This window comes from Crocodylus siamensis, chromosome 10, assembly GCF_052110815.1.
Source record: "Crocodylus siamensis isolate JL-2025a chromosome 10, ASM5211081v1, whole genome shotgun sequence".
Lineage (NCBI taxonomy): Eukaryota > Metazoa > Chordata > Crocodylia > Crocodylidae > Crocodylus > Crocodylus siamensis.
In genome coordinates, this window is record NC_143404.1 from 41,276,130 (window position 1) to 41,302,456 (window position 26,327).

At 45.5% G+C, this 26,327-nt stretch overlaps 1 protein-coding gene across 7 annotated transcripts in view; it reads left to right on the forward strand.

Annotated features, from left to right (window-relative positions):
- The window catches only part of ERGIC3 (ERGIC and golgi 3), a 71,752-nt gene that overhangs the window by 5,429 nt on the left and 39,996 nt on the right, over positions 1–26,327 (forward strand). For 4 of the 7 annotated variants that reach the window (XR_016444376.1, XR_016444379.1, XM_090064160.1 and 1 more), the window contains exons 1-8: positions 134–664; positions 1,885–1,955; positions 3,039–3,126; positions 6,071–6,190; positions 8,848–8,941; positions 13,909–14,074; positions 17,780–17,837; positions 24,480–24,494. Coding sequence is in view for 3 of the 7 variants with exons in the window: in XM_090064160.1 (XP_089920286.1) it covers positions 577–664; positions 1,885–1,955; positions 3,039–3,126; positions 6,071–6,190; positions 8,848–8,941; positions 13,909–14,074; positions 17,780–17,837; positions 24,480–24,494 (700 nt within the window). In the remaining 4 variants the exon portion in view is untranslated. Of the gene's footprint in view, positions 1–133; positions 665–1,884; positions 1,956–3,038; positions 3,127–6,070; positions 6,191–8,847; positions 8,942–13,908; positions 14,075–17,779; positions 17,838–24,479; positions 24,495–26,327 lie in introns of those variants that run through there. The other 3 variants (XR_016444377.1, XM_090064161.1, XR_016444378.1) reach the window with 2 other exon arrangements.

Genomic DNA, 26,327 nt, shown 5'->3' on the forward strand with positions numbered 1-26,327 from the left:
TACTTGCAAGTTGAGTCTTTAATGCAGCGGTTCCTCGCAGTCCTTGGGTATCTTCCAAGACCGCTGCGGGGCCTGCTGCTAGGCGCGCAAGCAGGATCACAAGATAAAGCGAGATTTCACCTGTTTGGTTTAGGTTTCTGGCAACAGGAAAGCGGCACTTATTTTTCTGTAGTCAAAACAAGCAGAAGGTCTGAGGCCGCGTTTCCTAGCGCTGCTACAAGAGCGAGAAGCGCTGCTGTACCTAACGCCCCCCGCCGCTAACGGCGTCTCAGCCTCAGACCCGGCCCCGGCCCGGCAAGCGCTGTGGCAGCTGCGCGCCCTCCACAGCGGCGACTCCGGGTTGCCCCGCACCTAGTCTGCCCCATTTCCGGCGGAGGCTGCCGCCCTGGCTCGGAGAATTAGACATGCTGACTCCGCGGCCAGCCCAGCCCGTGCGGTGACTGGGGTGGCGCACGCGCGTGACAGCAGCGAGCGGAGCCACCGCCCACTTGCACGCGGCCGGGGCTGGACGTCGGGTCCCTTCCGGGTCGGGCAAGGTGGCGGCCGGAAGTGGGCTCCGCCGGGCCGGTCGGCGGCATGGACTCGCTCCGGCGGCTGAAGCGGTTCGACGCCTTCCCCAAGACGTTGGAAGACTTTCGGGTCAAGACGTGCGGGGGCGCGCTCGGTGAGGGCGAGGCGGCTCGTCCTCCTGGTTCTTGCGGGCCAGTTCCCGCAGCAGCTCCGCCGGGCGCGGCCCGAGCTTGGTGCCGCAGGTCCCGGAGGCAGGAGCGCGGGGCCGGCGGGCCAGGGAGTGTCCCAGGCGGGGCCGCGGCCTGGGCCGTCGGGGCGGGCGAGGGAGCTGCTCTGCTTTGGGGGACAGCAAGAGGGGCGGTGTAGGCCGCGCCCACGTGCGGGCAAGGATGGGAGGTAGCTGTTAAAATACCCGGTGCAGTCTGAGAAAGGGCGAGTCCTGGTGGCCTGCCGCAGAAGAAAACAAACCCCGGCCGTCCGGGGCTAAAACTTCTTCCTGGTCCCACGTATGATGATTTGCCTGACCAACACCCTCTAGAAAGACCTGGCCAGCAGTTGCAGTTGACACAGCCCAGCCCCAGCTGGGGCTCACACGTGCAGTCTGGGTAGGGAGCAAAAACAGGGATTGAACTATGCCCAGTACATAGAAAATCTGCAGATATAAAGGAGTTGCAGAGGGGTACCAGAAGTCACCTTTATGATCCCAGGGCAATCTACTCTAAATTCAAAGTTTGCTTCATAGCATAGAAGCCCTGGAGCTTGTCAGTGAAACACCTGTGTTCTTTTGTCATTTCATTCTTGCAAAGAACTGAGTTTTCTTGGCTCTTATTAAAAGAAAGAAAAGAAGAGTCTGGCATACTCATGAGGCATGGAAAATTTCAGTTCAAATGGTTGAAGTCAAAGTTTAAAACAACTGTAGGTATGGTCTAACAATCATAGAATCAATGAGTCGGAAGGGACCTAAACAGATCATCTAGTCAGTCCCCCTGCCATGGGCAGGAAGGAGCGCTGGGAGTGGCAGGGGTCATAAGACCCCAGCCAGGTGCCCATCCAGTCTCGTCTTGAAGATTTCCAGGGAAGGTGAGAGCACCACCTCTCTGGAAAGCCTATTCCAGGCTCTGGCCACCCTTACAGTGAAGTAGTTCTTCCTAATATCTAACCTAAACCTATCCTTCCTCAGCTTGTGGCCATTGGTCCTGGTGACTCCAAGGGGGGCCCTGATGAACCGTGTTGAAGTGTCAAGCAAAATGAGCCAGAGGTCATGCTGTCTGCATGCTGCATAAGTGCTTTCTGCACCACCTGTAATATGGTTGTTCTTAATACTGAGACTTATCCACTACAGCCCCTGCTAATGTTTTTATTTTCAATTTGCAGTGACAGTAATCAGTGGGCTTATCATGATGGTACTGTTCTTTTCAGAGCTGCAATACTACCTCACTAAGGAAGTAAGTAGAACTGGGTATTACTGCCTCTTTGGGCATGTGGCTTCCCTGCACTGTCCTACTTTTGGAGACTAAATACAAAATTAAGGCTAAACCCAGGACTGATCTTTCTCCCTGCTTGAGCCAGGCTTCTGAGTCTTGTAAGCTATGGGTTATTCCCTTGCTACCTTTCTTTCCTTTCCTTTTACTGTGTTTTGGAATGGGACTAAATCTGCATACAGCCCATGTGATGATAGGAGAGTGAATTTCCTCCCTCAAAGAAGAGACACTGCAGTACTGGCAGCCTCTTTCTCCTCCTGATCACTGTCTTCCCATGCCTCAAATTGGGCTTTTTGCGCCTCAGCCTGAGCTAGGGACTGGGTCCCTCTTCTGGAGAAAGAAGCAAAGTAGGCCAGGCGTTGCCAGACTTATGCCGTTGTGTGCCAGAGTTTCTGACCTGCTGCAGGCCTCATTTTCTCACCACTCCTCAATTCCCCCAGAGCTCAAGCTGTCTGCACTTACCCTTCCTGCAGATACCCAACCCATCTAAAGTAATGGTAAGCTCAGACTGCGGAGAAGGGTGCTGCAGAGAAAACAGATGCATGGTGCAGCTGTATGCTGCCTGATCCCCTGTGCTGCTCTGGGCCATGTTGGACTTTCCCAGACTGGATGCAGCCTGCAGACTGTAGGTTGCCAACCTCTGAATGAGGCTGCTGGTCCTCTAGCTTCTTGTACAAGCCGATCACTTGCCTGCGTCAAAAGTAGGAGAGAATCCACCTATCTTCCTGCAGGCTTCCTATAGCAATAAAGAAGTAAATGGTAACTTTAGAAAATTAAAAGCAATTTAAAATATTTTAAAGTTTAATAAATTGCTGCTTTCCTTGCTAGAAGCGTTGGGGACAGTAAAAGTCCAACTGGGATTGAAAGCTCCCCCAACTGTGCTTTTCCTGTGTTCTGAAAATCACCGGCTTGGACATCTCTGAATCTTTTGCATGTCAAGGAGGCCTCTGGAAATGATTGAGGCTCCTGGCCTGGAGAGGAAACAAGTGGAAACATATTGCAGTGCATTTCCAAGTGCAATGAAACTTTACTTTTCTTTGTTCTTAGGTTCATCCTGAATTATATGTTGACAAATCAAGAGGAGACAAACTGAAGATCAATATAGATGTTATCTTTCCACACATGCCTTGTGCTTGTGAGTAAATTCTCTACACAAATGAGAGGAGGGCAGTTGTTATTCTCTGCAGGAGGCCAGATACACTAACCATTAATGTCACCAGTCCAAGTTGGCTGCTTGTCCTTTGGGCACTAAAAGAAAGGATTTGCTGTGTTTAGGATGAGAAATAGTCAGGACTCCTTGGTACTGCCACTTACTCAATAGTGACTTTGGTCTGTGTGGTTCATCTAATTTTTCCGGGTGGTACAATGGAGAAAATGCTATTTAGCCACTTGTCAAAAGTACTTTGAAATCCACACGTGCTGAAAAAGAGCTTGGTTTTGACAGTGAAGTGAATTCAATACCTGTCACTGACAAGTGCTTGATCCCATTGCACTTAATGTTTCTGTTCTTTCAAAACCTTCTGTAGAAGACACTGAAGCAGGGACAGCTGTTATTTCCTGACTTTAGTGTTTAAATTCTGACTTTACATGTTCGAGTTATGTGGAATCAAGTTCATTATGCTACTGGTGGCTTGTGGCACTTATTTTCACTATAATAATTTGTCCAAAAATCTTTTTATTAGACTTAATAATTTGTAGCTAAATTACAAGGTTTATAAAATGTTGGAATCAAATCAGTTGATCTGTTTGTGGTATTTTTGATGAAGTTTTTCTGTTTTGATCACCAATAACTGAGGTATTTTATTTATTTATTAGATATGCTGTGCACTGGATCTTCACATTTTCTCTGAGGAATAAAATGTTTTGTTTTAGATTAATAATTGGAAAACTAAGGAGATTAAATACTGTACTCTTTAATTTCTATTGTATATTTTCTAATGTGAGCAGATTTGAATGTTCTGTTTCATATTTTCTGTCTGTAGCTAACAGGTTATTGCAAAAAAAATGAAGTAGAATGTATCGTGCTATAAACTTGGCAGATCTGCCTTCCATCTTGCCACCCTGAATCATTTTCTTCCCTGGCAATATTTAACTTGGGTAGCTCAGGAGATAAGGCAGTGTTCCCCAGGGAAGATAGTGACATTGCAGGAGTGAGTAGCGGACTGATCCCGATACTGCCACATCATGCCCAACAAAGAGAGACACAGAGAAATGTGGTAGGATTGGAGTCAGGGTAAGAATGAAGTCATCCAAATAAATTCAAGCTTAACCATCAAGTCAACATTTGTACAATAGGCTGGGCTGGTGATCAGCAGGGATCCTGGTTTTCCCTGATTAAAAAAAATCACAAAATCTCTGATAAAACCCCCTAAATCCATGATTAAAATGAAAGCCCCCCTTGCACTGCCTCCCCTCCACAGCCCTGCCAGTGCCTCTCACTCCCCCCAAAATGCCCCAGCCCTGCTTCTGCTCTTCACTCCCCCCCCCCCAAACCCTGGTGATCAGGTCATTTGATGTTGGTACAAATGGCCTTAGTTTGTTAGCGCAAGCGTGGTTTCTTGTGAGAAATAGTCTTACAAGAGTTAGTTGAGGACTGTATTCCTGGTATAGCAGTTTGACATGTAGGAATGCAATTTTATCATTTTGAAGCTCTCATCTGTGGCGAAATGCCGGGCTAGCGGCTCCGGCACCGCTTAGGGGAGCCGCGGGCTTTGCGGAGTTGTGCGAGCGCGCAGCTTGTGGGGCGGGATTAAGGTAGCTCTTAGCCGCCCTCGAGGTTCGCCGAGTTGGCACAAGTAGACGACTTAGAGTAAGTAGTTAGTGTCTCTTAATCTATCGGGTGTCCGTTGGTTCATGAGGTTCCAGAGCCAGCCCTTGCGTTCCAACAGTGGAGCTAGTCCAAAGCTAGGTGCGGCTGCCGACTCCTTAAGTCCCAGAACTGGTCAACGGCTCATTGATATGGAATGTTAGTCATAAAAGTTATTATGGAGTAGATATAGAGTAAAATAAAAAGATTTATTCACTCACCTGGCCTCACCCTCTTACAAGTAAGAGGGGAGGCCGGTTGGAACGAAGTTGCAGTAAATACAAGTATAGCGAGCGTAGATATGCTGTCTAAGCTACGATGAGAGGCAGTCGAGAAGCGGAGCCTCCGATGTTTCTTCAGTTACAGTATGCTGGATACTAAAGGGGTCTGTTGGTTCACGGGGTTCCAGAGCCAGCAGCTGCCGACTCCGTAGTCCCAGAACTGGTCAACAGCTCATGAGTGGGATATTCTATAGGGTGTCCGTTGGTTCACGAGGTTCCAGAGCCAGCCCTTGCGTTCCAACAGTGGAACAAGTCCAAAGCTAGGTGCGGCTGCCGACTCCTTAAGTCCCAGAACTGGTCAACGGCTCATAATTGGGAAACACAAAGCAATACTGTAACACAGTGAATCGTTGTCAGTTGTCGGATTTCTGAGGCCTTTATCTTCGCTGGGATATGCCCAGGCGGGGAGGCTGAGAACCGGTCTGCGGGGTGATGAGGCCCACAGAGTTTTCCAGTTGTCGTCTCTGCTGCTTCCTGCTTTTTTGCCTCTTTTATAAATGTTTGTTGGACTGCCTCTATGACACTAACTATAGTATACAGATAGGATAATTTTCTTTTACATAATTATTGCTAGGCAGATTTTCTACATAAGTTTCATTTCTGTAGAAATGACACTTTTAGATAAGAAATGAAATTTACAGAATGCACATGTGTAGCTTAATGCCAGTGGAGAAAAGTACAAAGCGTTCATTTTGATTAACAGTCGACTTCAAGGTTACATAAATGTGAGAGTGCCGCGCGGCAGTTACACAAAAAAAAAAAAAAAAAGAGAAAATAATATAAAGTCTTTGCTAAAAACTATAAGATAGTTACATCATCCACTATCACACAACTCTTAATATTGTCCCTTTCAGCTCCAACATTCCCTCTTAACTTTCAGATAAACTTTTCATTCCAGGCCTTATTAAAAGGCTTGATAGTTTCTTAGTTTTTTGTTTCTCTGTAGACCACGAAGAACCTTTTAATCTGCTTTGTTTGCTTGCTGGTTTCAGATTTGAGCATTGATGCAATGGATGTGGCAGGAGAGCAGCAGCTAGATGTGGAGCACAATCTCTTCAAACAGCGTTTGGATAAAGATGGCAGTCGTGTGACTCCAGAGGCTGAGAGACATGGTAATGCATAGCTCTGGTGCCTTCTTCTGATGGATTCCCTGCTGGTCTTGCCATTCCCAATCTGCCTCTGGTGCCTTCTAAAAGGACTACTTGAAACATCCTTTAGTTACTACTTCAATCTGAGCTCCTTAGTCTGGAGGTCAACAGTCTTTAAGGAGCGACAGGCCAGTATAAGGCAACTGGCTCTGAAGGTGGGCTTGCTACATGGCTAATGTTTCAAGCTGCCTGCTGCTATCCCCTGTGAGGGTGCTACTTTTGCTTTCACGCCCCTCTACTATAGTTACCACTGCTGCCACGCTTTACCTCTCACTGCTGATTCCTTTGTTACTGGCTGCTGCAAACAATCAGCAGTGAAAGAACTGGCAGTTGTAGTAAGAGGACACAAAAGAGGAAGCAGGGAGGGCTGAGGTGGCAGCAGGCTGAACTGTGGAAAAACTGATGCAGTAAGAGAAAGGGAGATGTGCAGTGGAGGAGACTCAGAGGTGCCCCTTCTAGGTTGGCACTGGTACTTATGTTATTACATTGGTGGTTGGATGCAGTTGCTTGCCAGGCCAGATCTGACCTGTGTGCTGTAGGTTGCTAATGCCTGCCCTAGACAATTGAGTGGCAAGTTCACAGAACTCTAATGTCATGATCTCAAATGCAGCTTCACAAATTGGTGTTCTCTACAAATCTTACCAGCCCCAAGGCTGTGACTGAGCCTGCTGTCAAGGTGTCTTTCACTGCCTGCTGTTTTTGGGGGGTTTTTTGTTTCTTTTTCTGTCCTTGGGAGCCTATGTGACTTGGTTCCTTTGAACATATTTTAGGTTGGTCTTGGCATCTCAAGGTGTTTCAGCTGAGAGCATCAGCCAGACAGCCACAGGCCATCTAGATTTCTTCTAAACTAGTCCTTTTTCCCCCAGAAGTACTTTCTCTTGCAAAACTTAGTTCACAGAATAGCAGTGCTGGTGTAGCATTTGGTAGGGCTTTGTCTATAGTGTATTTAACTGCCCAGAGCAAGTCTAATCAATGTACCCCCTGGGTTCTATATGTTCAATGCAGCTGCACAGGGATGAGAAATAGCAGGAATGTTAGTAAAGAAAAGGCCAGTGTGGATAGAGAACAGATAAAAGGGATGACAAAATGGAGGAATAGTGCCTGAATCTCTTGATCTGTCACTGGGAGCACAGAACTTGTTCACATTGACTGTCATGCTTATGAAGACTGGATTTTTTTTTTGCTTCGGGGTAGGGAGGATTGGCTTGTTTCAATATGTGATAGCTCTGCTAGCTGGCTGATAGCTAGCAATCTGCTTTCCTTTGGCTCCCATGTGCTTCTAAGTGAGTAGGGTCTAAGCCAGGGACAGGCAGAGTCTGTCCCACAGGCCAAATCCAGTTAGCAGTGGACTCCATTTCCCAGTCTGACCTTGCTCCAGACCAGGCTGTCACCACTGCAAGGATCCGGGGCAGAGCTGCAATCCCCTGCTTACGTGCCCCTGTCTGGAGCATGCAAGCTACAAATCGTGGTTCTGCCCTGGCTCCAAAGCAAGCTGCCCCCATTGCAAGATCCCATCAGCTCTGGAGCAGCCCCCTGCTGAGCTCTGCCCCCACTATGGCTGAGGCTGGTCCCTGTTGCAACCCCAGCTTTGAGTTTTCACATGCAGCTGTGGTTGGGGTCTCCACAGAGACCAGCCGCAGCCATGCAGGAAATAGTCTGGCTGCTGACTGGATTGGTCATTTTGCCCACCCCTGGTCTTAGCAGTGTCTAGATGTTGTGTCTCATCCTGACATCTCAGGCAGACTCCCAGTGTAGGAGCCTGTGTACCTGAGGTTAGTCCTGACTTCTCCAGTTGTTTTCACTAGTTTGTGCATGTTCCCCACAGAATGTTGCTTCCCTTGTGGGTAACCCTGGCTTGTAGTTCAGGGACATTTCACAATAAAGTAAAGGTTATATAGACTCTGCAAAGAAAATTAAGCATATGCATGCTTTCTGGTTATCAAATAAAAGAGATACATATTAGGTTAAACTACAAACAGCCCCTTGAAGCAATGATGCTCAACTCATAGCTCAAAAGGAGTATGTAGAAGCCTCTGATATTGTTTGTAGAAATTAAAAAATCAAAGCAAAGGTTGACAAGGAGATCAATGTATGTCATTCAAGGTATATTACTTACTAAGTAGTGTTGCCTATAGGGTTGCAAGGTTGTAGACTGCTGGCATGCACTTTTCTCACCCTTCCAGTTTGAGCTGAGTCCACTTTCAGATTAGAGGAAGATTATTTTGCCTTCTCTGCACTGATAGCAGCCTTGCAAAAGATCGAGCAGTCCTGGTCATGGGGCCCTCTATATGATTGTCTAGCCATGGTTGGTTCATATGCTGAATAGCATTGCACAGTAAAATATATGAAAGTCATTAGTAAGTTAGTCCATGAGGAATAGTTGGCTGACTCTTCTTCTCGTGAGAAGTATTTTTTGTCTGGCCTTGTGAAACGCCTAAATAAGATTCTCATAAAAGGTTCAAATAAGTTCTTGATACAGAGCCAACATAAATGCTGTTACCAGACTTGACACTTCTGGCACACAGTTCAGGTCATAGTCAGGATGAAATAAAATGAAAAGAATAAAGCAGCACAAACATTTGTAAACCTGTTTCACCACTTTAAATCTTACTTTGTTTTAGAGCTAGGGAAAGAAGAGGAGAAAGTTTTTGATCCAAATTCCTTAGATGCTGATCGCTGTGAGAGCTGTTACGGAGCAGAATCTGAGGATATCAGGTAAAAGAAGGCTTCTCTGAATGTGTGCCTTGGGAGTGGGGGGCTGTATCCTAACGCTGACCTGTTAGGAACACACAGTCCTATGTCTTGATTTAGAAGAAGAGACTGAATGAAATTCTTATGTAATCTCTAGATCTACTTCATTTTCTAATGTATAAAAAGGAGATCTAAAATTAACGTGGGTCTTGTACACCAAAGCTACCTGTCAAAAAATAATTGAAATATTTGTATTTGGTCAAGCTTTTTGGGGAAAAAAAAATGTTCCCCCCAAGGTAATCCTTTTTGTTTTGTTTTGTTTTTTTGAAGCATGCATTTTATTCACAAATGCTTCTTATACACTCTCAGCAGGCAAATATGGTGTGTGAGAGGTGGGGGGTGCTTCCTTAATCTGATCTGGGAAGAGGCTGGGTAGATGCATGCACACTTAAGGTATGAGATGGGCAATGCATCCTCCTTAGTATTCTTGTGTGGAACTGAGAGCTGGGGCGGTACTTTTGCGTATCTTCTGAGTTCAGATATCAAGAAACCCTGTTTACCTAACCTTTCACAAGCATTTGCCCAGATATTGAATGTGAATTCTCCTTTGAGAATTCCCATGTGGATCTGTAGTTTTGGGATGATCCCTTCTGAGAATGTCAGTATGTGAGAGGCCAGTGTCTGTTGGGGTAGGGTTACCATACGTCCAGGTTTTCCCTGACATGTCCTCTTTTTGGGTCCTTCCATCTCTGTCAAGGTTTTTTTTAAAATATCAGCAAGTGTTCAGGATTTTGCTCTGGCTCTGCTTTCCCAACACTTCCCGGCTTGCCTTCGCAAGGAGCTGATTGGGGGATGGGGGGCAGGGTGATTGGAGGCAGGACTAGCACATGCAGCTCTGCACAGGCCCCAGCAAATAAGTGCATGTGTGCGCACTTGTGCATGTCCCTGCCAGGCTGGAGCTGCAGTGGGTCAGGGAGGTGGAAGGGTTCTTCAGGGGCAGCATGGCTGCGGTGGGGAGGGGGCTGTGGGTCAGGAGTGAGCAGTATCAGCAGGGACGGAAGGGAGGGAAGCTGCAGGCTGGGAGTGAGGGGCACCAGCATGGTCTGGGGGGCTCGGTACTGTGGATTGGGAGTGAGGGGCAGCAGCAGGGCTGGGGGAGCTGGGAGTAAGGGGCAGAGGCAGGGCACAAGCATATCACTCCCCTGCCCCCCCCCGCCCCCTTCATATATACACTCTCCCCCACAGGTGTCCTCTTTTTTGAAACTGGAAATATGGTAACCCGATGCTGGGGTGTTCTACCTTTGTGTTGTGAGGTTATAAAATGGGAGCAAGCCCTGCAAACTCTAAGTGCATGTAGACCTAGATTGTCCTGTTTGCCTGTAGCTCTGTGTATTGGGCTGGAAGGCACTACTCCTGGAGGATCACAGGGAGAGATTGTTTCAGAAGACTGCCTCTCCTGAGGCTGCTTGGAATGCATAGGAAGTTGGGAACCACTGAGCAAGACCAATCCACCAGTGGTATGCAGAAAACCTGGTGTGCAGTCTGTCAGAGTTTGGGAACCACTAGCTCATTGTTTCTCAACCAGTTTGCCATGACATGCTGGGATGCCTTCAGAGCCCTTCAAAGATGCCATGGAGTGCCATACAATGTTAGCACTGTTGGTTATGCAAATGTGATTCACAAGATAAGCCTGAGGATTTCAGGAGAAAGAGTATTCTGATACCCAAAAGCTTGCCTATGACTACAGTTGGTTCAATAATGTCACCTTCAATAATTCTTGCCTTTACATAGAGTTAAGTACATTCTGACTTGCTGTGGTCTCTCCAACTTCTTTGCAACAGAAGAATTGCTCTATTATTTTTCCTTAGTCCAAAAATAAATGAAAAGAGCTGGCATTTTTCAGGGGGTCCCTTGAGTCTGAAAAGGAGAACCATTGGTCTAGCTTGTTTTCTTCAGGCATCTTCACTCGGAAGCCAATTTGGGAGTCAGATATTGCTATGACCCAGCTGTCTTACTACTTCTGGGTTATTTGCATTCTTGATAAAACAAGGACTGGACATTTGCTGATCACTCTAATTCATATGCTTTGTACCTTCCCCTGACCCACAACACCCTCCCTCACTTCTTCCTTCCCTCTCAACATGTACTCCTGCAAAAAACATTACAAAACTCATTCTCCAGGGTACTGCACTGATGAACCTTCCATTGTTCTTAACTTTTCTGTCCAGAATAATTTAGTCTGATGCCACTTGTTGGGCCTTGGTGCCTCTCTGGAGATCATAGAATCATAGAGGTAAGTCTGGAAGGGACCTCCATAGCTCATCTAATCCAATCCCCTACCTGACGAACAGGCATCCCTATCCAAATAGTCCTATACAGATCCATAATCTAACCTCTTAGTAAAACTACACAGTCAACCCTGATACAGCACAAGACATTAAAGCCTAACTTGCCACAGATAAAGCAGGGGGACCATGGTGGTCAGCATCCTGCTTCTGTAAAAGGTGGTTAATATATGCTCAAAAGATCCATGGAGGAGGACCACTCCCCCTCCCTCCCACTGCAGAGGAAGGCAAAAAAACCCCTATAGCCTATACCAGTCTGACCATGGGGTAAAATTCCTTTCTGACCCCAGGTATAATAATCAATCTGACCCTGAGTAAAGACTGTCTAGTCAGGAACCTCCAGCTTTAAGTCCCAGCAGGAGCTGTAGACCCTGGTCCAAATCCTCAGCTTGTATGCAACTAATGCCCAGTGCCTCTGAAGAAATCTTAAGAAAAAACTTGACACGCAACAGCATGGCATGTGGTGCATTTGTTCCCTCCTAGCCCCATGTGGCAACAGCAAAGCACAGAAATATAGGACATAGCCACAGTAGAGCATAGGCATAGCTATTCCTAGATCATCCCTGACCCCAGTGGCTGCCAGCCTCTTCTTGAACACTTCCAGCAATAGAGAGTCCACAGATTCCAGAGTCAGTCTGTTCCACTGCCTCACTATTCTAACAGTGAAGAAGTTTTTCCAGGTATCTAGTTTAAGCCTACATTGCTGGAGCTTCAAGCTATCCTACTCTCTGAAGCAAGAGAAAGTGTTTCCCTTCTTTTGTTTGGTAGCTAGGGCTGCACTGATATTTGGGCTGATACCGATGGCTGATTATTAACCAGCAATATTGGCCGATATTAATCTGACTACCGATATGCAGCCCGGCAGCTTGGAAACCAGCATCCGGCTGGTAAGTCGGAAAGGGGCGTGGGAGAGGGAAGGAGTGGGGGGGGGCAGATTGAGGCCCCCACGGTGAGAGAGGGAGTGGTGCTGTGGGGGATGAGCTGTGGGGGATGCGGGGGACAGCTCCCACCATTGCATGCACCCCCAGGGAAGGCATGGGGGACATATGCCTCCTGGATTTGTGCACAGGGTGAGGGTGGGCTACTTGCTGAGGCCTTCACTGGCCTCTTCCCGGCATGGGGGGGCTGGGCTGGGGTTGTGCTTGGGGCAGGCATGGGTGGAGCAAGCAACAGCAGCTCTGGGAGGATGAACTACAGGGGGGGCTACAGCCACCCCAAAATTTGCCCTAGCCACCCCATAGCGCCCCCTCCCAGCACTGCTGCCCACCCTGAGCACAACAGCCCCAGCCCATCCTCCCTGCTGGGAAGAGACCAGTATAGCAGCTAGCCCTCACCACTACCACAAATCCGGGGAGCACATGGCTCCCCCGGGGGTGCATGTGGAAGCAGGAGCTGCACTCCCGGGACGAGCCGCCCATGGCTCCATCCTGTGCCCCACTTCAGCTGGGTAGTGACTGCCCCAGCCCTACTCCCTTCTTCATCGTGGGGGCTTGATCTGCCTCCGCCCCCCCCCCCTTCCCTTTCCCCCACACAGACTTACCAGCCTGATGCTGGTGTCCAAGATGCTGGGGTGCATTCCTGGCAGCATGCATGCTGTGGCTACTTACATGCACATGGCATTTATTGGTGACATTATTGGCCATATCAGCAAAAAAAAGCCAATTGCGAATAATGTCAATTTTCCTTTTATCAGTGCCAATACAATATGAACCTATATATTGGTGCATCTCTAATGACAGCCCTTCAGGTATCTGAAGACTGCTATCACGTCCTTTCTTAAGCACCTTTTCTACAAGCTGAACATAGAATCATAGAAAATACCTAGCTTCTTCAACCTCTCCTTGTATGACTTGCTTTCCAAGCCCTGTATTCTTTTTGCCCACCTCTGGATTCTCTTTAACTTCTCCATGTACTTTTAAATATGTGGAGCCCAAAACTGCACACAGGACTCTAGATTGAGACCTAACCAGTACCAAGCAGAGAAGCAATGCCAAGTAGAGAAAATGCCTTAAGGGTCTCGCACCTAATGATCCACTCCCTGAGGGAAAGACCAGTTGAGCCCTCCAGCTTACCCTTTTGTGGTAATGAAAGCATTCAAATAAAGGAAACAAAGTCCTTTGCCCAGGGTCCACCTTGATCCCCTCTTGTATCAGGAGAGTTAAAAGGAACGTGTTTCTTCCAGGTATGAAAGCCTTTGTCTAAGAACATTAGACAAGCATTGATGTGTGCTACAGGAGTGCAGTGTGTATTTGCATGGGGGAAACTCCAAGCCAGTCAAGGCACTCACAAAAAATTCTTTGGAATCTTTTCTGCCAGTTAGCTTCATTTAAAAGTGATACTACTAGGCCCTATCTTTAGAAAAGTCCTTAGCTCTTTGGGGCTGTAAATACCAGGTTATAGTGACTCAGAGGTCATAAACTAGATGCATTACATGTGTGGGAAACAGCAGTGCCAGGGTGTTTTTATGTCTATTGTAAACCCAGAGGCCATCTGCAGGAAAACTACTGGCTGAAGCATGAAGGAAGGGTATTGAACTGCTGCTGAGTCCCCTTCCAAGAAGATGACCTGGCATTCTGATCCCTTCTGTTGATTTGTTTGACTTCCTCCTCCTTTTGGAGTGATAAGATGATGTCTGTGCTTTTGCAGATGCTGTAATACTTGTGATGATGTAAGAGAAGCATATAGGAGGCGAGGCTGGGCCTTCAAGAACCCTGACACCATAGAACAATGCAAGAGAGAAGGGTTCAGCCAGAAAATGCAAGAACAGAAGAATGAGGGCTGCCAAGTATATGGATTCTTAGAGGTTAACAAGGTGAGGGAAAGCTCCCTTTAATCCTGTTGTGCCAGCCGTCTGAAATACCAGTGCTGATATTAACAAGTAAAGGCAGAGATCAGGAATTCCCTTCCTTGCCTTGGTTTATAGGCTGTCTTCAGAGGTAGTGAGGGGTTTAGGCCCTCTTGAGTGAGGAGAAGTAGACAGTGGAGTCATCTTGCAACAGGGACAACAGTAGCTGTTAAAGGCCACTAAAGGCCCAGGCAAATGCAGAAGTGTAAAACACAGTGTAACAATATTATATTCTTAAGAGATGGTTCACAGACACGGGAGCTAATCAGTTTGCCCAGCTTTTTCAGTTTTTCTCCATGATTAAGTATTTAAGTCCAAACAAGCCTGATAGTTATATAATTACTTAGTCATTTTGGTGAGATTACTCACCTACACCTATTACATGTGCAAACTGATGCTAGAAAATCAGGTTCAGCATACCCTTTGCACACTTTTTTTTAAAGCTACATCTGCTCTTTCCGGAGGGCCACAGAATAAATCACTTACTTTCTAACATAAGATTCAAGCTGCAGTTCCTGTCTTGGGTACCAAACAATTTGGGGGCCTTCCTACAAAATATGGTGATAATGAGAAGGAATTCTAAGAAGAGGGATAACAGGCTTGGATGAATGGACCCACAAGCCAACATATTTAACGATTTCTTTGCCTCCATTTTCCTAAGCAAGGACCGTAACAGTCACCCCCCTGCTGGGCCCCCCTCAGGCCTCAAGGGAGGTACACCTAGGCCAAGGGTTAGTGAGGAACTAGTTGGGGAATTTCTGGAGGGACTGGATGTATTTAAGTCAGCTGGTCCGGACAATCTCCACCCTAGAGTACTAAGGGAATTGGCTGAGGTCATTGCGGGACCCCTGGCACGGGTTTATGAGCACTCATGGTGCCCTGGTGTGGTGCCAGAGGACTGGAAGAGGGCCAACGTGGTTCCCATCTTCAAAAAGGGGAAGAAGAAGGACCCGGGAAACTATAGGCCAGTTAGTCTTACCTCAATCCTGGGCAAGCTTTTTGAGAAAATTATTCTGGCACATATCCACGAGGGGCCAGCAGGAGAGATCATGCTTAGGGGAAACCAACACGGGTTCATTAGAGGCAGGTCCTGTCAGACCAACCTGGTGGCCTTTTATGATCAGATCATCAAATCATTAGATGCAGGGGTGGCAGTGGCATAGTCTGCCTGGACTTTTGGAAGGCCTTCGACACTGTCTCTCACCTCGTTCTCATTAAGAAACTGGGGGACTGTGGTGTCGACACCCACACAGTCAAATGGATCACCTACTGGCTGGAGGGTCGCACCCAGAGAGTGGTGGTGGATGGGTCATTTTCGACCTGGAGAAATGTGGGCAGTGGGGTTCCGCAGGGCTAGGTCCTCGGGCCCGCACTGTTCAGCATCTTCATCAGTGACTTGGACAAAGGGGTAGAAAGCACCCTGTTCAAATTTGCTGATGACACTAAGATGGGGGTGGGGGCACGCTAGAAGGGAGGAATAGGCTGCAGTTGGACCTAAACAGGTTACAAGGGTGGGCGGATGAGAATAGGATGGGCTTCAACACAGACAAGTGCAAAGCGATGCACCTGGGGAAGAACAACTGGCACCATACGGAGAGGTTGGGGAACTCCATTCTTGTCAGTACAAAGGTGGAAAAGGATCTTGGAATCATCATTGACTCCAAGATGAACATGGTCCCGCAGTGTGGGGATGCAGTCAGGAAGGCCAACCGTACCTTGTCATGCATCCACAGATGCGTCTCAGGCAGGTCCCAGGAGGTGATCCTCCCCCTCTATGTGGCACTGGTCAGGCCGCAGCTGGACTACTGCATCCAGTTCTGAGCGCCGCACTTCAAGAGGGATGTGGACAACATGGAGAGGGTCCAGAGGAGGGCCGCTCGCATGATCAGGGGGCAGCAGGGCAGGCCCTATGAGGAGAGGCTACGGGACCTGAACCTGTTCAACCTCCACAAGAGAAGGCTGAGGGGGGATCTAGTGGCCTGTTACAAACTGGTCAAGGGGGACCAGCAGGCACTGGGGAAGTCCCTGTTCCCCCGAGCACTACCAGGAGTGACCAGGAATAATGGACATAAGCTGGTAGAGGGTAGATTTAGGCTAGGTATCAGTAGGTGCTACTTCACGGTCAGGGCGGCTAGGATCTGGAACCAAGTTCCGAGAGAAGTGGTGCTGGCTCCTACCCTGGGGGTCTTAAGAGGAGGCTAGATGTACACCTCGCTGGGGTTGTTTGACCCCAGTACTCTTTCCTGCCATGGCAGGGGGTCAGACTAGATGATCTACTTGGGTCTCTTCTGACTCTAGAAACTATGAAACTATAAGGTAGTGGACAGACTAGGTAGGCATTTTCACTCTCCCTCTTACTTTAACCTTAGTCCACTAGCTTTTTTTTATTTTAGCAGTCCCCAAAAGGCTCATTATGAGCACAGCCAGCACCTGCCAGGGTTTTGTTGATTCTGAGGTTAGCTATTATAACCCTCAAATCAAGTGATTTACTCTAAAAGTAGAACAACATATTAAGTGGGGTTTCACAGGGATCTGGTCTGGATTCAGTATTATTCTGTATTTACATAAGTGACTAGGAAGGATGGATAGAAATGATGCCAACCTGCGAGGCATTGTGTGCACTTTGAAGGAGAAGATTAGAACTGAAAATAATCTTGACAAAATGGAGAATGGTTAGAAATAAATAGGATGTAATTCAGTAAGAGCAAGTACGCTATACTATACTTAGGCAAGAATAATCAAATGTACAAATACAAAATGGGAAACAAAATCATAGTGTTGTGAAAGAAGCAAGTGCTGTTTTGGGACATGTACATGGAAGTGTTATGTGTAAGACATGGCTTAAGCCTTCCATTCTATTTGGTGCTTGTAAGGTCTCAGCTGGAGTATTATGTCCAGTTTTGGGGCCCCAACTTTAAGAAAGATGGGGACCAATTGAGCGTCTAGAGTAGAGCAGTAAAAAGGGTTCGAGGTCTAGAAACGTAACCTATGAGAACATAGAAAATTCTGGAGTTGCTTAATCTAAAGAAGAGAAAATTGGGGAGAAGCATGAAAGTCTTAAAATTTGTAAAAGGTTGCTGCAAAGTGGAAGAGAAGTATACTTATGTCCACTTGGGCATAGGACAATAAGACATGGGCTTAATTTGCTGCAAGAGAGATTTAGGTTAGACATTAGGAAAAACTTTTGAATTATGAGAATAGTTGAGCACAGCCATGGATTATCTATGGAGAATCCTTTAGGAATCTCCATTGTTGGAGGCTTTTAAGAGAAAGGCTTGTATACAGTTGATCCTGTTTTGGGAAGGGGAATAGATTAGATGACCTTCAAAGTCCCTTCAGAATCTATCTTCTGTAAGTCTTTGCTTCTGCATACGGTTGGGAGGTCTTTGCTTCTGTGTACAGTTGGTAGAAAATGAAAGCATAAATGCTTGAAACAGTAGCCTGTGCATTGGGTGTTTCACGTATGTCCTCTACACATTTCTGACTAGTCATGCTAGTTTTGTTTTCCAAATGGGGGTTCTTTGGGGAAGAGCGGATTCATTTCTGGCTGACAGCATGGAAACAACCATGGGAGGAAGGACATATACCTTTAAAAATGATACAGTAAATGTTATTGTTTGACTTGTTATATACATAAGGAGCCTTATAATGAATAGTGGCTATTTCCTTCAGGTAGCTGGGAACTTTCACTTTGCACCAGGAAAGAGCTTTCAGCAGTCTCATGTTCACGGTAAAGTATTTTGATTTTTTTTTCCTGTGACCTCTTGACTTTCTATCATGTTTGTGGTTCCCTTTCATCATTTTCCTTCAGGATTCACACAGCTAAAACTCATCACTATAGTGCAATTCTTTACCTTACACAGGGGAGAAACTGGAAAGTATGCCATGGTAAAAGTGTAGAGCCATCATAAGTAAGTAGAGAAATGTTGTTGCAAGCATCTCAGCTGCCTGTGGGGTGAAAGAAAGCATACAGGAAAAGGAGAGGCCAAGGAGGAGACATTATAATAGGCAGACAGGTTCTCTTAATAATTGGCCCTTACCTTGCAGTTTTTTACTGATTGCTGTTCCCCAGAAATGCTTTACAGATTGGAAAGAGTCCAGTGGGAAGCCAAAAAAAATTATTAGAGGCCTGGAAAATGTAACTTATGAGGAAAGGCTGTGAAAGAACTAGGTCTATTCAGTTTGGAGAAGAGAAGACAAGAGGGTGGAATTTGGTAATACTTCAGATATCTGAAAATCACATATAAAGAATATGGAATTAGACATTTCTCTGTGGCTGTAGGGAACAGGACTAGGAGTAATGGCTTCAAACTTCAGCAGAAGAAATTTAGATTGGAGATAAGGAAGAACTTTCTGAGTATGAGGGTGGGTAAGCACTAGAACAGGCTGCCTGAAAATTTTCAGGAGCAGGTTAGACAGACACTTGGCCAGGCTATTTTAGTCAGGGATGATCCTGCCTTGAGGAGGAGGCTGTACTAGATGACCTTGTGAGATCCCTTCCAGCCCCACTTTATTTTTCCTTCATGAATACAAAGTCATAGGAAAGGTACAAAATAAGAAGTCTTTTGTTAATTTGAGCCCAGACTCAGATCTGGCTGACTTCTTTTCTGTGCTGTGTAGTTGGTGTTGACTGACACAGCTTTTGGTGAGCTCCTGTAACATCTCTCCACCCTAGAACCTGGTTGTAATTTCTTTTCCAGAAAATAGGATGAAGGGTAATAAGAGACTTAGGGCTTGCCAGCATGCAAGCCAGAACCAAAGTAATTGAGGCCTTGGACAACATTCAGTTTCTCTGGGGAGAGTCCCACAAGTATACAGACATTTGTAACTTTTCTTGCAGACTAAATGTGGCTGCTGTGGGGAAAAAAATAACTTGGGAACAACCTGAGGGAAGTGACTGCCTGGAGAATCTCTCTCAGGAGATAAAACTTCTGTACAGGTAGTCAGTGTGCTTTGCTGCTTTCTCTCTCCCTCTCCCACAGTGGGGGAGAGAGTGTGTCAGTCCCAGCCAAGCAGGGAGAAGAACATGCCTACTGAGTGCTACAGAGTGGAAAAGCCCAGCACTGAAGCACTTAGGGACTATGTTCTGCTTCTGGCTTGTTCCCTGCCTGAATCACACTGCAGCACTTGGGTGCCTGGAAGCATACCAACATACTCCCTGCCTAGGTGCAGCTGGGCTGGAACAAAGTGCAGGGGAGGAGAAGGCTGGAGAACTCTCTGCACAACCTGAGAGTCCTCTACCTGCCTCTACCTTCCCTGGCCCTGAGGATCTCTGCCTACACTCACAGAAAAAAAATGCCTGTAGAGCTTTTTAGGCTGCCTGATCTAGGGACCTCTGGCAGCTCACTGTCCATCTGCACTGCAGGCTCTTTGCTTCTTTGTTTTAGCCTCTGTACGGGTCATTTTTTGCCTCAGGAAAACAGATCTGGGAGAGTTGTCATGAATGACTTGAATGCATGTACACAGCCTTTATGTCAGTTTCAGTACTTAGCATGAGTTTATACACAGACCATCTGTTAGGTCCCCTTACTTCACACACTTGCTGTTGGGGGCAATCAAGGCCTAGAAGAGGTGTTCCCTTCATCTGGGATGTTGTATTTTTTGTTTAGATATTCTTTTTTGTATGAAGCGTATTTTCTCCTCTTTACATGTACGTTGTGTTTCTGTATGTACCTCCCTTGTCCCCAAAGCACACTTTTTCAGATTCATCCTCTTATAGATTGTAGTACTTGTAATGTAGTTGAGATCTGGCAGCACTTTCCTGAGCTGGTCTCATTACATAAAATTATGTAATAACCTCATTACGTAGGTTATGCGGTGGAAGCTGTCATCGTTTGTAGGAATTTATTCCATGCATCGCATTTGTGAACTTGTATTCTTCCACTAAATTGAAAAATATCAAAGCCCTTCTCTTGACTAGGAAAAAAGTGTGAATTTAGGTCAGGCTTAGTTAACATGAATTGGTTAAATTTGATCGGCATGGGCATGAGATGACTGATAGGGATATGATAGATGTTTATAAGGTCATATGGAAAAAACAAGTAACTATTATTCATTATGTCTCATAGTATGAGAACTAGAGGACAAGCAAAAAAAATTATCAGATGGCAGGTTTAAAACTTACTGAAATTAAATTGTGGAACACTCTGTCTCAGGATATTGTACAGGAGGCAAGCATTTCTTAGGATGATATCTTCTTTATCTGCCTGGGATAAAGTTAGACAAGCTTTCAAATGCAAAACATTCTTCCTCAGGTGAGAGAGAGAAAAGATATCGCCCTAAAAATATCCTTGCCTTTTGCATAATCTCTGGACCATCCCAGCTACAACATCACTCTTATACTATAAAGATACCATGGAATTCAGTAGTAAACTTTGGTTCAGAAAGAGATTTAGAAATATTTAATCGGAGCTATTAAACACAAGTCAGGAATGTAACCTCAGGCACAGGATCTTCCTAATTATGAATGCTGATAACTGGGACAGTAGGGCAAAGGATGGCTCACTCTATCGTTTTTTTCTTGAACTCTTTCTCTAAACCAGTAGTTCTCAAGCTTTTTTTTTCACAGACCACTTGAAAATTGCTGAGGGTCTCAGCAGACTACTTAATAAACTTTTATTATGTTCTATAGATATTCTTGATTGTTCTGCAACCTTTCTGCAGACCACCTGAATGGAGCTCGTGGACCAGTGGTGGTCTGCAGACCACAGTTTGAGAACCTCTGCTCTAAACTATTCACTCTTTGCCACATTTGGAGATTGAAGCAGATGAACCTTTGGCGTGGCTCACTATGGCATTCTTAGGGTCTTGTGTTGAGTTTTTTTTTTCATAATCCGGACAATGCCAGAAGAAAACCACTATGATAAATAAATGCAGTGCAGTTAAATTTGCCCTTCAAGCTGTAGAATTTTGCTGGCCAGTCTACATCTGGACACTCTGAATCGCTTTTTATAAAGATGATATAAATTGTGTTTATGTTGAAACACCAGATTCCTTGAGTAAAACTGAGAGAATTCACCCTTTGGAGCAGCTATTGTTAAGAAAAGGTTTAGGTAATGCAGTTCAGTCTCTCAAGCAAAGCCAGCCTATAGGAAAACATCACCTGAAATAGACTGCATTTATCTACGTAGAAGGGAACTTTATCCATCCTTATGGCATCTCCATCCTTGGAGGTTTTCAAGACCCAGCTAGACAAAGCTGTGGCTGGGATGGTCCTGCTTTGAGCAGGGGGTTGGACTAGATGACTTCCAGAGGTCCCTTCCAACCCTAATTTTCTATGATTCTGTTTGACTTTCCAAATCTCCCTCAAAGTCCTTGTAGCAACCCAACCATGGGTCTTCCTACCTGTCTAGAAAATACCTGGCTCCTACAAACATGGCCTTTGTTAGGTTCTCTAGTAAGTTTGTGTTCTAAAAATCTTTATGCCCAAAGAACTTTTAACATATATAGCAGAAAAAGGGGTGGCTAGTTCCCAACTTGCCTTAATATATTCTAATATTATAAAAGCTTAAGTCTGTCTAGCCATGCTTTATTCGCACTCTGATTGGCTGACAGAAACAGCCAATCAGAGTGCTCCAAACATGCAGGAGCATCACCATGATTCCAAAGCCACTCCGAGAACTGGATGGGGTGGGGGAGTGGCCTTGGCTCCCCCACCCCTCTCCTTGCAAGAGATGGAACAGCAGCAGCATGGGGCGTTAGGTGGCAGCACTCCATCCCAACCCCCTGTCCCTTCCTCCCCCCACCATCATTCTAGACAGGCAATTGGCTAGTAACATCATAAGTCCCTCTATTCCGTATTTGATTTAGAATGTACACATGGCTTATGAAAACTATCGATACAATATTCAATTGAAAATGTCACATAACTAAATTGGAGAAATTTGTCCATTCTTGTGTAGCCTTGCAAATATGTATGTGTCTGTATTATTATATTGGCTTGGTTTTCATTCATCTATTCACAACTGTTTGTTTGGAATTTTCTAGATATACTATTCCACTTACGTGCAGGTTGAATAAGCTTATAACCAGGAACCCTAGTTTTCTCTGTGTAAGACCCCCAAAATCCATGTTTTTCCTCAACTAAAATTAAGCACCATATGTATCAGTTGAACTCAATTTTTTATTGATACATTTACAAGTTTTAAAGCAAATTGGAAGCCTATCGTGCCTCAATAATTATTCTAATATTATAAAAGCCTTAATCTGTCTGTCTGTCCATAACGCTTTATTTGCAGTGATTGGCTGACTGAAACAACCAATCAGAGAGCCGATACAGTGTTGGGACAGGAGGTGGTGGCGTGGCGCAGCGTTGCCATGATAGTGGGGTGATGGGGGCTGGGGATGAGGCCAATGGAGTGGGTGGAATGAGAGGGTGCTGGCCTCACCCCCTCTGCCCTACTCCCTACAGGTGGTGATAACGGGGGGGAGGGGCGAGGCAACCGGAGCTGGCCTCAGGGAACACCCCCCCGGCGCTCCTTGGAGGTGACGGCAGTACAAGGGGGAGCGGGGTTGGGACACCTCAAGGGGGGAGGCCACCAGGACTGGCCTCGGCCTGCCCCTCCCCCCTTCCGTCATTACTGTCTGCAGGACCGACGCAGCAGCAGTGGAGGGAGGAGCAAGCCTGACATTGGGGTGGCGGGGAGCAGGCCCAAGAGCTGGGTTGAAGCCAGCCCAACACAGCAGGGGAGGGAGGAGCAGCCCTCCACCCCCATCTCGGGCCTGGGCCCACTCCTCCTCCACCCTCTCTCACTCCTCCCCATCCCCTGCTACCACTGGGTCGCAGAGTCAGTTCCTACCTGTTTCTGGTCTAGCCAGGCTGAACCCTGCACCTCACTTTCAATACAGAAACCTAGAGGGGCACATGACACACCCTCATTTCCTTCCCTTCCCCGCCCCCGGTCGTGCATTGCCAGTTGGTGCGCTTGGACAGTCCCCAAGTCCTGGTTCTCCAACTCCTAGGTTCCTGCTTATAACATTGTCAGTGGCAACCTGTTACCTGTTGCGTACATTGTAAAAAAAACCCTGAACTCTGGATATCTGAGTAAAGTTAAGTATATACACTATTTAATTGCATGCCATCTTTCATTCTCACCATGTCCTTTGTAACCTTTGTACTTTCTTCAACTGCTTAATTAGTGAAACTTACAAAGAGTCAGTTTCAGGGCTTCTAAAACAGCCCTGAACTGAGTAGGTCTTGTCAATTTCAAGGTGACTAATTGGACTAATTAGAGGCATGAAGCAACACTGAGGAAGATGAGCTTTAATGGGCATGTCAACACGTGAAATTAATTTGCACCGGAGTTTATTGCTCCCAGGCATGGCATTTATAGTTGTGCCAGGGACCACAGAATATTGAGCCAGGGCAGGCAAGGAGTCCAGAGGGTCAGCCTGCTAACCTGGGGCTGCTCCTGCCTAGCTCAACGTACTGCGGAGGGGGCTGGCTGGGGCATAAGCATTCTACAGTACAGGGTCAGCCGGCAAGCAGCTGTGCACTGTAACATCCTTGTGCCCTAGCCAGCCCATCACTGTCTACACGTGCATTGTGGTGGAGTAAATAACTCCACCATAGAATAGTACTTGTGTTGGGTAGTACTATCCTATGGCAGAGTTAAGTTGTTTACTCTGGCCTAATAGTATTGCTTGGGTAGTTGGTGACACTTTACTGTGTAGCTGATTAGGCAAGTGTAGTGTCTCGTGAAGGTGCACCCAGTGAAGTGCAAGAAACTTAACTAGACTGTTCTTATACTAATTGAACACTTTTTTTTTACATTGAGCCTGAGTAAATGCACAGCCTTTTTTCAGTCCCAGGCTATGCATATAAATAGAGTAAGCTATGTGTGTAATTACTGAGCATGGTATATTTAGTACAGGCATTGATCATATATTTTCTCACAAACCTCACAGCTTGGATGTAAGTACAAAGAGTACGTTATTTTCAGATTCTTCTTGGCTTACTTCAGGGCTTGGTACTTATTAGAATCAATGATTTGGGAAAAGATCAATGAGTCATTTTGAGACAGAGTATAAATATCTTATCAGTAACCAGCAATAGTCATTTATACTCTTCCTCAGTGTTTCTAACAGCATTACAGTATAGGCATTACATTTTATTTTTCCTTTTAACAGTTAATTTTTGGTATTTATCCCCTTTCCAGTACTCTTTGCTAAAACTTTATAGCTAATCTGTGTATTAGGAATGTTAGCAGCCGTGTTTTCTTTGGGTCATGTGAAAGTATTATGTTAGCAGTGATTACTCTTCCTCTTCTAAAAGGTGTCAGTTTTAAATGCTGCATTGTCTTATTCTGTGTTTCTCATTATAAAGATCTGAATGTTTCTCTCTTTTTCTCCCTAATTCTGCTTATTTTTGCAGTTCATGCTGTTGAGAGTAAGTGAGATATATATATATATTAATATTACTTTTTCCGGTGCTGTTCCCTGCAGAGTTAATCTCATTTCTTGTCCTGCTATTCCCATAAATCCCCTGTGGGAGTTCCCATAGGGTATTGTCCTAGACCATGGGTTCTCAGCCTGGGATTTGCAAATTGGTTTCAAAAGGTTTAACCATTCTTTTTTTTTTTTTTTATGGCTAGATTGGAGAAAGATTCCCAAACTTTCTTCTGTTGTAAATGGGCTCATGGTATGGAAAAAACTGAAAACCGCTGGCCTGGATTACTTTACTTTAATATTTCTGTGTTGTGGACAGTATACTTGTGATTGTTTTTTTTATTCAGGTAGAATTATTGAATGAGGCATAGTTATATTTGGGGGGGTTGGGCTCAGTTTTTTAAGGATGGAGATGAAGTTCATCTATGTACACCTACATAGCACCGTCCAGAAAATTTTCTTCAGGTGTTTCTTTGGCAAGCCTTCTAACATGCAACAGATCTGGAGTGGATCTTGGATCCATGGAGTTTATTTTCCATTTTTAAATTAAAACTGATTTATGTAGAAGTTGATTTCTTCAGAGCTAAAAATCTAGGCTCTCATGCTTGCCTGAGTGAGCTGATACATATGTTCTATGTTAGTTTTTCAGTAACTTGCACGCAGCACGGGAAGATCTCCAACATACTTAAGTGTTTGTGGAGAGAGAATTATATGGCTTTTCACAGAGTAGGTCATAATATCAAGAAAATATTCTTTCTCTTAGTGTGGCAAAAGCCACCCTTGAACAGTTACTTGTTGACAGTTTCAAGGAGGAACCAGTTGTCTGCTGGAAAAGAAGGAGGACAAGGAAAAAGTCTTAAATCATGATTGGACTCTCCTTTAAGCAGTATGGGAGAGTAGAAGAGTGGAGCCCATTCTGCCTCACCACAGCCTTGGGGTAGCTGGCTTAGATTTAGTATCCTAAACATTCCGGAGGCTGTACATTTGGCTGAATCTTGCAAGCTCTTAACAAACGATGCTGATTTCTGTTGTGACTTCACAATCTGTTCTGCCTTGGTTTTTATTGGTGTATAGTCTCCACTGTAAATAATTTTGCAGTTCATTTTTTTTTTCTGTAGAACAACCATGGTTACAGTATGGGCTAGTCTTGTACAAATTTCATGTTTATCTTGAGATGAATCACTAGTAGAATTCTAAACACCTGGCTGATAATATGTGTACTGTACATGCTAATAAACCTTAGTTATAACAGTTTGGTGGACACGTGGAGTGCTGTTTACGTAACAGAGAAAGAGGTATGCTGTCTATATGCATTACTGAGAGAGAATAGTAGGTTTTGGTGAAACCTTGCATATGAAGTGGGGTAGGCAAGGGAGGAATCTAAAATGTCCTCAGAGCTACAAGTGGTGGTAAGGATAGTAACACTGCTAACCCCAAAAAGGCTAGATGTAGAAATGAGTGTCTTGAAGTCAGTAGGAAGTCATCCAAGAAGATATATTTCAAAGGTCTGCATTAAGGGTCTGGGCTTGACACATACTTTTTAAGAGGGATGATCACTTGAATGTACAGAATCTGAAGGCACAAAGTAACAAAAGGAGCTGGCCACGCTATGCGACATGCACCTCATCATTAAGACTTGGGTTCACATTCTGATGCTGCTGGCTGTTAGCTGTGGTTATGACCTGACAGAATCACTGAATCTCTCTGTGCCTGTTACACCACCTGTAAAATGAGGTTACTGAAGTGTTCTTTGGTAGAGCGTTCTAAAATTTAAAGCTGAAGTGCAGTGTAAATGAGAAGTGCCATTAAGGGTATTGATAGATGTAACATTTGT